The sequence below is a fragment of the Prionailurus viverrinus genome, chromosome A1 (assembly GCF_022837055.1).
Source record: "Prionailurus viverrinus isolate Anna chromosome A1, UM_Priviv_1.0, whole genome shotgun sequence".
NCBI lineage: Eukaryota > Metazoa > Chordata > Mammalia > Carnivora > Felidae > Prionailurus > Prionailurus viverrinus.
The window spans coordinates 85,959,076-85,974,865 of NC_062561.1; the positions used below are offsets into that span (position 1 = coordinate 85,959,076).

Here is a 15,790-nt window from a genome sequence, read left to right on the forward strand (position 1 = left end):
ATGATGGGACATGAAAATCACACTTTCACCAGTGATTTTATTCTTTTGGGACTCTTCTCTTCTTCTCAATCAAGTCTAGTTTTCTTTTCCTTTATATTCATCATTTTTATTATGACTGTAACAGAAAACACAGTCATGATCCTCCTTATCCTCAGGGACTCAAGACTCCACACTCCGATGTATTTCCTGCTGAACCATCTCTCTTTTATGGACATCTTGCATATTTCCAACATTGTTCCCAAAATGGTCACTGACTTTCTGTCAGGCAGCAGAACTATTTCATTTGTAGGTTGTGGCTTCCAGGTATTTCTATCCCTCACTCTCCTGGGTGGCGAGTGCCTTCTCCTGGCAGCAATGTCTTATGATCGCTATGTAGCCATCTGTCATCCATTGCATTATCCCATTCTTATGAATGACTATGTCTGCATTGTCATGGCTAGAGGGTCCTGGCTTATTGGGACTGTCAACTCCATAGTCCACACAGCTTATGCACTCCACTTTCCCTTCTGTGCCTCAAGAACTATTGATCACTTTTTCTGTGAAGTCCCTGCCATGTTGAAGTTGTCCTGTGTGGACACAACACTCTATGAACGAGGAATTTATGTAAGTGGCTTAATTTTTCTGCTTGTCCCTTTCTCCCTAATCGTTGCTTCTTATGTCCAAATTCTCATTACTGTATTTCAAATGAAATCATCAGAAGCACGGAAAAAGTCATTTTCTACCTGTTCCTTCCACATGATGGTGGTCACAATGTATTATGGGCCATTTATTTTCACATACATGAGACCCAAATCATACCACACTCCAGGCCAAGACAAGTCTTTGGCAATATTCTATACCATCCTCACACCTACATTCAACCCTATAATCTACAGCTTTAGGAATAAAGATGTCCTTGAGGCAATGAAAAATATGCTCAAAAGTAACTTTCTCCATTAAAATAGTAATAAAAATACTTGAAGTGTGTGTTTTCTATATTAATATGGAAACAAAATAAGTTTCTATACCATTAAGCATGGAAAGAAGTGGATATCTCCAAAACCCTGATAATAATAAAGTTTCACAAACACATACATCTAAGAGCACCTGGGTGGCTCAGTTGGTTCAGTGTCTGACTTTGGCTCAGGTCATGATCTTGTGGTTTGTGGGTTCGAGCCCCACATAAGACTCTGTTCTGATGGCTCAGAGCCTGGACCTGCTTTGGGTTATGTGTCTCCCTCTTTCTCTGCCCCTCACCTGCTTGCATTCTGTCTCTCTCTCAAAAATAAGTAAACGTTTAAATTTTTTTTTAATAAACACATACATCTAAAAATATATTGTGTCTTCCCTCTAAAATTCTAAGAAATTATAAAAAATTATCTTTTATAATACAGTCACATTTTATGGGATCTACCTACCTTTGTGTGGGGAACAAGCTTAGGAATTCCCTGAGCCTGCATTGATGGGTTAAAAAGGCATAAAGAATTAGAAAGTCATAGGGTGTACAGACCCAAGTTTGGGTAAACAAGATTAGGTAAATAAGAATAGGTAAAGTGAGGCAAAGGTCCCAGTGTAGGACAAAAGTGTAGGAATAGGGAGTCTAATGATCAAAACATCCAAGATGAGGTAAACAAGATTAGGTATTCAGGGCAGAAGTGCCCCCCAACTTAGTACTATAGCAGAAAGCTGCTTTCACAGGAAGGGAGGATAAAATTAGGTAAACAGGTAAATAGGGCTATAGTGACTGCAGGGCAAAGTTGCCCATAGTGGAGCTAAAGAATGGTGCCTTGCTGACCCTGAGGTAGTATGCTCTGTATATCTCCTCCCCTAAGCCAGTTTAGGTAAAAAGACATAGGGCCTCACTGAATGTGCTGTAAACAACCTTCTCCCAGGTGCCAGGATTTTGTTTTGTATTAACCCAAACCTCTAAATCCACATATTTTCAAAACCCTCTTTCCCTCATGCCCATGAGTTAATGTTCAGTTTCATTGTCTCTTTGTGCATGTCCATCACCATGTTTATAACCCTTCTGATCCTAATAAAAACGGAGCAAAGACCCTTAATCAGGGCTTCTGTCTTCTCCTGGGCATTAGCCATCTCTTGCATTTTTAATCCTGTGCCCCACTTTCTTGCTGGACAAGAAAGAACTGAAGACCCAGAGTCTATGACACCTTTTCATAGAACTTTTGTATTTCATGAAAGAGTAAAATATAATTCCAATATTACAACCTGCTATCAAAAATGCATAAAAATGTAGACAAAATAGGTGCAAGTGTTCACAAGGTAAAAACTTCTAGTTATAAAATTTATAAGTTAAAAAGTAAGTTCTGCAATGTAATGAACAGCATGGTGACTCTAGTTAACAATTTTCTATTGTACATTTGTACATAGGAAATTGCTAACAGAGTAGGTTTTAGAAGTTCTCATCAGAAGAAAATGAATTGTAACTATGGTTGATTATAGATGGTAACTAAACTTTTTGTGATAATATTTTACTATATACATAGTATATATATATATATATGTATATATATATTGAATTATTATGCTGAACACCTAGGTATAGTATAATTATATCAACAATGCCTCAAAACAGAAAAATCAATTAATGCATTTTTATAATTTAAAGTATTGTTTCAGTGTGTATTATTTATATTACTAAGTGTGTAATTTAATACAAGAATACATATGTAATACATTTAATATATTTCATGCATTAAATATTTAGTTAATAAAATTACTATGAATAACATTTATTAAAAGTTATTTAAAAATAGCATTCAATTTCTATTAATATGGATTCTAAATAGTGAAAACACTTAATTTTGAAATCCATGACCCATGTTTTCTTACACAATAATGTTAGCAAGTACTGCATGTAAGAATTTCCATGCACCCATTGCATCTTTGTCTTAGTACTTCTGGATCATTTTTTATTGTGAAAATCTGAGCCAGAGGGCTATGCCTCTATACAGAGAAAGAGATGTAGAGAGGGACCAAAAACAGTCTAGCAAGCACAAGCAACTTTTGTTCTCACTTCCTTTCAAGCTTAATTAAGAGGGAATTTGGGAAGCAAAATTTCATCATTACATTAAATCAACGACTAATACAGCTATATGTATCACTTTACCCTCTCCTGGAAGTTTCTAAAAACGAATGAAAAATTTCCAAACGTTACTTTAAATATTCAATGTTCATTCAATAGTTTGTTTTGAAACCTTTGTTACTGAAGTGAGAAATATATATACATACACTTGTATATATACATTAATTGTGGTAAAACAAAAGTACTCATCCTGTGCTAGAAGGAAATACATAGTATTAAATAAGTGAATCTTTAAAATTATGTCTTATATATGCACATGGATTTATATTTATAAATTTTTTACCATTTTATTCTAAAAATTATTGCAAAGGAACATTTTTTTAATGTCTACTTGTTTTTGAGAGAGAGGGACAGAGTGTGAGTGAGGAAGGGGCAGGGAGAAAGAGCGAAACACAGAATCTTAAGCAGGCTACAGGCTCTGAGCTATACTCACAGGGCCAAACACAGGGCTCAAACCCATGAACTGTGAGATCATGACCTGAGCTGAAGGCTGACACTGAACTGACTCAGCCACCCAGGTGCCCCACAAAAGTTTCTTAATGAAAAATTAATTCATATGATTTTATCAGTAATGAAAATTAGACTACATATAATGAGGTATTCATTTTATTATATCAAATTAACTGAATATCTTATATTAAATAAGTATTCTATATACACACACCATGAATATCATATACTGCATCTTCTTTCTTCATTCATTCATCCATGCACCCATCCATCCATCCACCCATCATCCATTCATTCATTCATTTATAGACACTTAGGTTGTCTCTATTATCTAGGCTATTGTGAACATGGGAGGTCTATATTTTTGATACTCTGTTTTTGTTTTCCTTTGATACAAACCCAGAACTGGGATTGCTGGATCATAATGTAGCAGCTGAACCAATGTACATTCCCACCAACACAGCACCAGGATTTCCTTTTCCATATATTTGCCAACACTTGTTATCTTATGTCATTTTGATGATAGCCAATCTAACACATGTGAAGTGAAATTCATTCTAGTTTTGCTATACATTTCTTATACTAATGACTAGTGATTAAGCATCTTTTTGTGCACCTGGTGATCATTTGTATGTCATTTTTGGAAAATGTCTACCCACTTCTGTTGCCAACTTCTTAATCAGATTTATTTCTGCCATTGAGCTGAATTAGTTTTTTTTTTAAATAATTTGTATATTACCTATTATTCATGATTAACAAATATATGCTCCCATTCTGTAGGATGCCTTTTTATGTTCTTGGTTGTTTCTTTTTTTATGCCAAAGGGTTTTAGTAATCACATTCATTTTTTGTTTTGATGCTTGGACTTTTGGTATTGTACCCAGGAAACACTGGGTACAGAGATTTTTGTCTTATATTTTCTTCTAGGAGTTTTATGGTTTGGAATAGTATATTTCAACCCTTAACATGTATTGAGTTAAATTTTATGGCTGGCATAATATGGGGTCCAATTTCTTCTACTCAAAGCTATAATTTTTTCTCAATATTATTTATTGAAGAGACTCTTTTTTCTCCTTTGAATATTCTTAGAATCCTTGCTAAATATTAGATGACCATATATGTAAGGGTTTATTTGTAGACTCTCAATGCTGTTCTATTGGTCTATGTTTCTATTTTTATACCAGTGCCCTATTGTGACTATAGCATTATTTGTATTTCCAAATACAGCACATTACAAATTACAAATACAAATTACAACAAACTTGTAGTATAGGTTAAAATCAGAAACTATGATACCTTCATTCTTGTTGTTTCTCAGGATTGCTTAGGCTATTTGGTTTTTCTGTCTCCATACACATTTTAGAACTGCTTATGCTATTTCTATGAAAAATGTCAATGGAATTTTTAAGAATTGCATTCAATCTATAGATAGCTATTAGTATGATGAATACGTACCAATATTAATTCTTCTAACCCAGTAAAATGAAATGTTTTCATTTTTTTGTATATTCATCATTTTTAATTTTTTTAATTTTTAATTTTTTAATGTTTATTTGAGAGAGAGAGAAAGAAAGAGATCATGTGTGAGTGGGGTAGGGGCAGAGAGAGAGAGAAAGAGAGAGAGAGAGAGAGAGAGAGAGAGAGAGAGAGATTCCCAACCAATCTCTGTACTTTCGGCGTAGAGCCCAATGTGAGGCTTGAACTCAGGAACTTGGAGATCATGACCTGAGCCAAAAATCAGACAGTTAACCATCTGAGCCACCCAGTAGCCTCTGTACATTCATCATTTTTTAAATAAAACTCTTACATTCATTTATATGTAGACCTTTAACTTCCTTGGTTAAGTGTATTTCAAAGGTTTGAATTCTTTTTGATGCGATTATGAATCAGATTTTTTCTTTATTTTTTAATGTTCTGTTGTTTATACAAATACAAATAATTTATTTTTAATTTTATTTATTTATTTTGAGAAAGCAAGAAAGCTATGGAGGGGCAGAGAGAGGGAGAGAAAATCCCAATCATGTTCTGTGCTACCCAACACGGAGTTCAAACTCACAAACTATGAGATTATGATCTAGACAGATGCTTAACTGACTGAGCCACCCAGGCACCCAAACACAAATATTTTCACTACGTTGGTTTGTATTCAACTACTTTACTATAATTGTTGATTAATTCCAATAAGTTTCTGGTGGAATCTTTGGGATTTTCTGTATATAAGTTTACAACATATGCAAACAAATAAAATATTACGTATTCTGTTGCAAATAGGATGTTTTTTTCCCCCTTGTTTGTTTGTTCTGGCTATGATTTCCATTACTTTTTGAATAGGATTGGTAAGGATGGGTACCTCTGTTTTGTCTCTGATTTTAGAGAAAAATATTTCACTATTGAATATAAAGTTATATGTGAGATTGTTATATAAATTTGTTTTGAGTTATGATACTTCTATACCTATTTAACACTTTTTTTTAATCATGAAAGGATACTACATTCATCTAGTGCTTTTTTCTGAATCTATTGAATTCCCAGGTATAAGTTCCACTTGATCAAGGTGAATAAGTCTTTTAATGTACTACTGGATCCAATTTGGGAGTATCTTGTTGAGAATTTTTGCATCCATATTCATCAGGGATATTGTCTTATAATTAATTCTCCTGTTTAGTGGGGTCTTTGGTTTTGGATCAAGATAATGCTGGATCTAATAGTTTGGAAGTTTTCTTTCCATTTCTTTTTTTCTTTTTTTTTCTTTTTCTTTTTTTTTTTTTTTTTTTTTTTTTTTTTTTTTTTTTTTTTTTTGGAATAGTTTGGGAAGAACCTCTTTTAACTCTTCCCTAAAAGTCTGGTAGAATTTCCCTGGGAAGCCATTGGGCCCTGAAATTTATTTCTTGGGAGATTTTGGATAACTGATTCAATTTATTTGTTGGTTATGGGTGTTCAAATTGTTTATTTCTTCCGATTTCAGTTTTGGTAGTCTGTCAGTCTATAGGAAATTGTCCATTTGTTACAGATTGTCCAGTTTGTTGGCATATAATTTTTCATAGTAATCTCTTATACTTTTGTACTTCTATGGTGTTGGTTATGATCTCTTTTTCATTTGTGATTGTATCTATTGGGGTCTATTCTGTTTTCTGTTTGATAAGTCTCATTAAGGGTTTACAAATTTCATTAATTCTTTCTAAGAACCATCTCTTTAAAAAATTACATGTTTATTTATGTTTGAAAGAGACAGAGCATGAACTGAGAAGGGGCAGAGAGAGACACACACAGAGAATCTGAAGCAGAATCCAGGCTCTGAGCTGTCAGCACAGAGCCCAAAGTGGGGCTTGAACCCATGAACCATGAGATCATGACTGCAGCTGAAGTCCAGTGGTTAACCAATTGAGCCACCCAGGTGCCCCTCTAAGAATCATCTCTTAATTTTGTTGATATTTTGTACTGGTTTTTTTCCTTTTGTTTTGTTTCTATATTGTTAATCTCTGCTCTAACCTTTATTGTTTTCCTTCTTCTGCTGACTTTATGCTTTATTTGCTGTTCCTTTTCTAGCTCCTTTAAATGTAAGTTTAGGTTGTGTATTTAAGATCTTTCTAGCTTCTTTAGGGAGGTCTGTATTGCAATACACTCCCCTCTTGGGCCTTTGCTGCATCTTAAATTGGGACTGCCATAGTTTCATTTTTATTTGCTTCAATGTACTTTTTTATTTCCTTTTTAAATTCCTGTTTAGCCCATTTATTTCCTAGTAAGATGTTATTTATCCTCCATGTATTTATGGGCTTCCCAAATTTATTCTTGTGGTTGACTTCAAGTTTCATAGGTTTGTGGTCTTAAAATATGCATGATATGATCTCAATATTTTTGTACTTCTTGATGGCTGATCTGTGACCCACTATGAGATGTATTCTGGAGAATGTTCCATGTGCACTAGAGAAGAAAGTGTATTCTGCTCTTTTAAGATGGAATGTTCTGAATATATTTGTTAAGACTATCTGGTCCAGTGTTTCATTCAAAGCCATTGATTTTTGCTGATTCTCTGCTTAGCTGATCTGTCCATTGTTATCAGTGGGTGTTAAAGTCTCTTACAATTATTGTATTCTTGTTAATGACTTTCATTATGCTTTTTATTAATTTATTTATACATTCTGTGGTCCAAGTTGTGGGCATAAATATTCACAGTTGTTAGATTTTCTTGATGAATAGACCATTAATTATGATGTACATTGAGGGTTGAGATCGCTGGTCTGGAAATGAGAGATGAGGGGATGCCATTTTCTTCCAACACCAACATGCTGGGACTTCAGAGAGTAACATAGTGGCCCTTGAGGAGGAAAGACCCACTTTTACCAAATCCAGTTACTCTGTGTCTAACAAGTGCTTATTTACTGGGGAAAGACTGAGTCTCAGCCACTTCAGCCAGCCTCTCCTCCAGACCAGAAAAGCCACCATCCCCAGGCACCAACAGACAAATCTTTTTGTTTTTCTTTTTTTCCCCTTATTTTCTTTTGGAATCAGGCTCATAGTTTCTGATTTTTTTTTTTTTTTGGTCATTTAATCTTTTTGGGGAGGGTGGTTCAGGCTTTATTATTATTATTATTATTAATTTTTATTTTTCCTTCTTTTGTCTTTTATTCCCCCCCCCCATTTTTTCTTTTCTTTTTCCTTGGAAATAAGCCTTATAGATTTTTGAATCTCTGTTTGTTGTTGTTGTGTCTGTTCCCTTCCCTTTTTTTTTCTTTTTATGGTTTCAGACTTCCCCACACTTTTATTTTCCAGGGCTACTTCAACAAACAATGAAAGCACACCTACTTAAAGGTCCAAACATTCCACCACTGCAAGCGAGAAGGAACTCTGCAGAGGACTGACCAGTGGGAAAGAGAAGCCAACATGCAAAAGCAAAGTGCACACAGCATGTACCAGAAACACTTCCTGGAGGGCCAGGACCTCAAAAGTGTATGATCCCCTTTTAATACAATAGTACTCTCAGGTGTGGAAACCATAACAAGCTGTTAAAACACACAAAAAAGACAGAAACTGAACCAAAATGAAAAAAAAAAAAAACAAACAACGGAGGAATTCTCCCCCAAAGAAAGGTCAAGAAGAAATCACGGCCAAGGACTTGCTCAAAACACATTAACAATATATCTGAACAAAAATTTAGAACAACAGTCATAAGACTACTAGCTGAGCTTGAAAAAACAACAACAAAAAAACCCCAAAAAACAAAGAAGGCACCAGAGAAACCTTTGTGCAGACATCAAAGACATAAGGACTAGTTAGGATGAACTTAAAAATGCTATAAGAATGGATTAAAAAAAACAAGATCCACATGTATGCTGACTACAAGAGAATCACTTTAGACCTAAGGAAACCTGCAGATTGAAAGTGAAGGGGTGGAAAACCATCTATGATGTTAATGGACATCAGAAGAAAGCCAGGGTAGCCATACTTATGTGAGACAAACTAGATTTTAAAACAAGACTGTAACAACAGAATAAGAGAATTATATCATTAGTAAGGAGTCTATCCATCAAGAAGGTCTAACAATTGTAAATATTTATGCCCTCTACTGGGGGTATGCAAATATATAAACCAATTAATCACAAACATAATACCATACATCACAACATAACACAAACATAACAACATAATCACAAACATAACACAAACATAATATCAATAATCATTGATAATAATACCATAGTAGGATACTCTAATACGTCGCTTACAATGATGGACAGATCATCTAAGCAGAAAATCAACAAGAAACACTGGCCTTGAATGGCATACTAGACCAGATGGACTTAACAGATACATGAAGAAAATTTCATCCTAAAGCAACAGAATACACATTCTTTCCAAGAGCACTTGGAACATTGTCCAGAATAGAACACATACTGGTTCACAAGTCAGGTCTTAACAGGGACTAACTGATCAAGGTCATATCATGCTTATTTTCAGGTCACAATGCCAGGAAACCTTAAATCACCACAAGAAAAAACAAATTGGAAAGCCCTCAAATACATTTGGGTTTAAGAACATCCTTATTAAGAATGAATACATTAACCAGGATTTCTTTTAATTATTAAATTCTTATTTATAAGAGAGAGAGAGAGATAGAATGTGAGTGGGGGAGGGGCAGGAAGAGAGGGAAACAGAATCTGAGGCAGGATCCAGGCTCTGAGCTGTCAGCACAGAACTCGATGTGAGGCTCTAACTCATAAATCACGAGATCATGACCTAAGCTGAAATCGGATGCCCAAGAAACTGAGCCACCAAGGCACCCCATGGATTAATCAGGAAATTAAAGAAGAGATAAAAAAAAATACACAGAAGTAAATGAAAACACAAACATGAGAGTCCAAACTCTTTGGGATACAGCAAAGGCAGTCCTAAGGGGAAGTACACTGCAATTCAACCCTATCTAAAAAGCAAGAAAAATCCCCAAATCACAACCTCACCTTACAACTAGAGGAGTTAAAAAGGTAACAGCATATGATACCCACAGCCTGCAGGAAATGTGAAAAAATAAAGATTGGAGCAGAATTAAACAGTATAGAAACAAACAAACAAACAAAAAATGGTGGAACAAATCAATGAAACTAAAAGTTTTTTTGAAGAAGAAACAAAATTGATAAATCCCTAGCCAGACTTATCACAAAGAGAACACAGAGGACCCAAATAGATAAAATCATGAATGAAAGAGGAGAGATCACAAACAACATCACAGAAATAAAAAACAATTATAAAAGAATATTACATAAAATTATGTGCCAACAAACAGGACAATCTGGAAGAAATGGACAAATTCCTAGACACACACTATCAAAACTCAAATGGGAAGAAACAGAAAATTTGAACAGACCCATAACCAACAAAAAACTTGAATCAGTTATTCAAAAATCTCCCAACAAATAAGAGTCCTCGGCCAGATGGATGCCCAGGGGAATTCTACAAGACTTTTAAGGCAGAATTAATACCTATTCTTCTCAAACAGTTCCAAAAAAGAGAAATGGAAGGAACACTTCCAAACTCATTCTGGGAAGCCAGTATTACTTTGATTCCAAAACCAAAGCCCCCACTAAAAATAAGAATTACAGGCCAAAATCCATGATGAACATGGATGCAAAAATTCTCAACACGATCCTAGCAAATCAAATTTAACAGTACCTTAAAAGAATTATTCACCAATTTTAAAGTGGAATTCATTTCTGGGCTGCAGGGCTGATTCCATCTTTTCAAATCAATCATCATGATACACAACATTGATAAAACAAAGGATAAGAACCATATGATACTGTTAATAGATGAAGAAAAAATATTTGACATCAACGTTCTTTCTTGATAAAATACCTCAAGAAAGTAGGGAAGAATGAACATACCTTAACTTCATAAAAGCTTTATATGAATGACCCACAGCTAATAATATCTTCAATGGGTAAAAGCTGAGAGATTTCTTCCTAAGACCAGGAGCACGACAAGGGTGTCCACACTTACAGCTGTTGTTCAATATAGTACTGGAAGTCCTAGCCTCAAAAATCAGACAACAAAAAGAGATGAAAGGCATACAAATTGGCAAAGAGAAGTCAAACTTTCACTCTTAACAGACGACATGATATTCTACATGGAAAACCCAAAAGACTCCACCAAAAAACAACTAGAACTGATATGTGAATGCAGCAAAGTTGCAGAATATAATATCAATGTACACAAATTGATTGCATGTCTGTAAACTAATAATGAAGCAGCAGAAAGAGAAATCATTTAATCCCACTTAGAATTTATCCCATTTAGAATTGTACCAAAAATCATAAAATACCAAGGAATAAACCTAAGCAAGGAGGTAATGATCTGTACCCTGAAAACCATAGAAAGCTTATGAGAGAATTTTCAGAAGAAACAAAGCAATGGAAAAACATTTCATGCTAATGCATTGTTAGAACAAATATTATTAAATCGTCAATACAACCCAATACAATCTACACATTCAGTGCAATCCCTATCAAAATAATACGAGCATTCTTCACAGAGCTGGAACAAAGAATTATAAACTTTGTATAGAACCAGAAAAGACACTGAATATGCAATGTAACACTGAAAAAGACGACCAGAGCTGGAGTCATTACAATTCCAGTTTTCAACCTGTATTGCAAATCTGTAATCAACAATACCATGTGGTACTGGCACAACAACAGACATATAGATCAGTGTAACAGAATAGAGAACCCAGAAATCGACCCACAAATGTATGGCCAACTACTCTTTGACAAAGCAAGAAAGACTATCCAATGGAAAAAAAGACAGACTCTTTAGCAAACGGTGCTAGGAGAACTGGACAGCAACATGTAGAAGATTGAAACTGGATCGCTTTCTTACACCATACATAAAAATAAATTCAAGATGTATTAAAGACCTAAATATGAGACAGGAAACCATCAAAATTCTAAGGAGAAAACAGGCAGCAACCTCTTTGAGCAACTTATTTCTAGACATGTCTCTGAAGGTGCGGGAAACAAAAGCAGAAATGAACTACTTGGGCCTTACCAAGATAAAAAGCTTCTGCGTAATGAATGAAACAATCGACAAAACTAAAAGGCCATCTAGCAAATGGCATATCAGATAAAGGTGTAGTATCCAAAATCTATAAAGAACGTATCAACATCCAAAGAACAAATAATCCTGAGAAGAAATGGGCAAAAGACACAAATAAACACTTTTCCAAAGAAGACATTGAGATGGCTAACAGACACATGAAAATATGCTCAACATCAGTCATCATCAGAAAAATACAAATCAAAACCTCAATGATGTACCACCTCACATCTGTCAAAATTTCTTAAATTAACAACTCAGTAAACATATGATGGTAAGGGTGGATAAAGAGGAACATTTTTGCACTGCTGGTGCAAATGCCAACTGATAAAAGTACTCTGAAAAACAGTACGAGTTTTCTCAAAAAATTAAAAATAAAACTACCCTACAACCCAGGAGTTGCACTACTAGGTATTTTTCCATAGGATATAAAAATTGTGATTCAAAGGGGCACATGCATCCCAATGTTCAAAACAGAACTATCACGAATAGCCAAATTTTAGAAAGAGCCCAAATGTCCATCAACTAGATAGATGAAGATGTGGTACACACACACACACACACACACACACAAACACACACACACACACACACACGGAATATTACCCAGCAATCAAAAAGAATGGAATGTTAACATTTGCAACAACATAGATGGAATAGGAGTGTATTATTCTCAGCAAAATAAATCAGTTAGATAATGACATATATCATATGGTTTCACTCATGTGGAATTTAAGAAACAGAACAAGATGAATATAGGTGAAGGGAAGGAAAAAGAAAAAACAGAGAGGGAGGCAAACCATATGACATTCTCTAATACAGAAATAAACTGATGGTTGCTGGAAGGAAGGTGGGTGGGGTGTGTGTTAAATGAGTGCTGGGTATTAAGGAGAACACTGGTTGGGATGAACACTGGGTGGTATATATGAAAGGGATGAATCACTGGGTTCTGTTCCTGAAACCAATACTACATTGTACATTAACTAACTTGAATTAAAATAAATAATATTTTAAAAATCTCATCTTTTAAGTACATAGAATCAAAGAAAAAGTAAAACATACTTGGTTTGCAGCAGAAGCTGTCCTTAGAAGGAAGTTTAGAGCAATGCAGACAACCTCAAAGCAAGCAAGCAAGACTTCAAATAAACAACATAACATTGTAACCAAAGAAGCTAGAAAAAGGACAAATAAAAGTTAAAACCACCAGAAGTAAAAAATAATAAAGAATAGAGCAGAAATAAATTATATATAAAAACTTGAAAACAATAGAACAGATAAATGAAAGCAAGAGATTTCCTTTTGAAAAGTTAATAAAGGTTGATAAACATCTATCCAGTTCATCAGAGAGAGAGAGAGAGAGAAGGAAAGAAAGACTCAAATAAGAAAAATCACAAAAGAAAGAGGAAGCAATCACAATCAATTACACAACCAAAAAATAAATGTGAGAGAATATTATGAAAAACTACATACCAACAACTTAGACAACACAAAAGAAATAGATAAACTCTTAGAAACATAAAACCTAACAAAACTGAAGCAAGAAGAAATAGAAAATTTGAACAGACCAATTATCAGCAATGATATTTTGAATAAATATCAAAAATTTCCAGTAAACAGAAGTCCAGGGCTAGATTACCTCACAGTTGAATTATACCAAATATTTAAAGAAGAACATTTTAATATCTACTCCTCTAACACTATCCCCCCTCAAAAAAAAGAAAAGAAAAATAAATAAATAAAAAGAAAAAAGGAGAACAAAAAGGAGAACTTACTAATTCATTCTATGAGACTAGTATCACAATGATTCTAAAACCAGATGAAGAGACCTTTAAAAAGAGAACCACAGGCCAATATCTCTAATGAACATAGATGTAAAAATCCTCAACAATATACTAGCAAATAGAATCCAACAATACATTAAAAATGTAATTCACCATGGTCATGTGGGATTTGTTTCCAGTGTGGAATGGTGTTTCAAATTCACTAATTAACATGGCACATCACATAAATAAAAGAAAGGATACACACCATATGATCATTTCAACAGATGCAGAAAAGCATTCAACACAGTACAACATTCATTTATAATAAGACACCTAAACAATGTAGGTTTAGAGGGAACATACATGAACATAATAAAGGTTATATGTTAAAAACCCACAGGAAATATCCTACTCAATACAGAAAAACAGAGTTTTCCTTCAAATGTCAGGAACAAGACAAGGATTTGTCTCATCACATTTATTTAAAATAGTACTGGAATCCCAGCTACAGCAGACAACAAAAAGAAATAAAATGCATCCAAATCGGTGAGGAAGAAGTAAAACTTTCACTATACGTAGATGGCAGAATACATTGTATAGAAAACCCTAAAGACTCCACCAAAAACTATTAAAACTGATCAGTTAATTTGGTAGTCACAGAGATAAATAAATCAATGTCCAGGAATCTGTTACATGTCTATATATCAATAATTAAGCAGCAGAAATTAGGAAAGAGTAATTAAGAAAAAAATCCATTAGTAATTGTACCACAAATAATAAGATACGTAAGAATAAACCTAACCAAGCAGGTGAATGAGCTGTACTCTGATCATTATAAAACATTGATTAAAAGAATTGACAATAAAACAAAAGGATGTAAAGACATTCCATGCTTATGGAATGAAAGAATAAATATTGTTAAAATGTGTATACTAACCAAAACAATCTACAGATTTAGTGCAATGCTTGTCAAAATACTGATGCCATTTTGCACGGAAATATAACAAAAGACCCTGAATATTCAAAGAAATTTTGAAAAAGCAAAGCAAAGCTAAAGGTATCAAAATTTTACCAGACGTAAAGTTGTATTACAAAGCTGTAATCATCAAGACAGTATGGTATTGACACCAGACACATAGATCAATGGAATAGAACACCCAGAAATAAACCCACAGTAGTATGATCAATCTTTGACAAAGCAGGAAGGAATATCCAATGGGAAAAATAATGCCTTTTCAAAAAAGAGTACTAGGAAAACTTCTCAGTTACATGCAGAAAAATAAAACTGGACAACTCTTTTAAACCATACACAAACATAAACTGAAATGAATTATTCTAAATGTGAAACATGAAACCATAAAAATCCTAGAAAAGAGCACAGACACTAATGTCTCCGACATCGACTGCAGCGACATTTATCTATATATGTCTTTTAAGCATGGAAATAAAAGCTAAAATAAACTGCTGGGACTACATCAGAATAAAAACCACAACAAAACAAAAAAGAAACAAAAAAGCCACTTCTGCACATTGAAAGATATAATCATTAGTAAAAGCAACCTAATGAATTGCTGAAGATATTTGTGAATGCCATATCTGATAAAGGGTTAGTATCCAAAATATGCAAATAATTTGTAAAACTCAACAACCCCAAAATGAATAATTCAATTAAAAATGGGTAGAGGACATGAATAGATATTTTCTCAAAGAAGATATACATTTGGTAACAGTCACGAAAAGGTGCTCAACATCGGTGATCACTAGGGAAATACAAAACAAAACTACCATGGGATATCATTTCCCATCTGTTAAAATGGCTAAAAGCAAGTACACAAGAAACAGTGAGTGTTGGTGAGGATGTCAAGGAAAGGGAACTCTCTTACCTTGTTGGTGGGAATGCAAACTG

The 15,790-nt window shown here is 34.1% G+C and overlaps 1 protein-coding gene across 1 annotated transcript; it reads left to right on the forward strand.

Moving 5' to 3' along the window:
- LOC125176219 (olfactory receptor 2AJ1-like) lies at window positions 1-939 on the forward strand. The gene has a single exon (XM_047877287.1). It carries the CDS (start codon window positions 1-3, stop codon window positions 937-939), a length of 939 nt encoding a protein of 312 aa, XP_047733243.1.
- The last annotated feature ends 14,851 nt before the right edge of the window (window positions 940-15,790 follow it).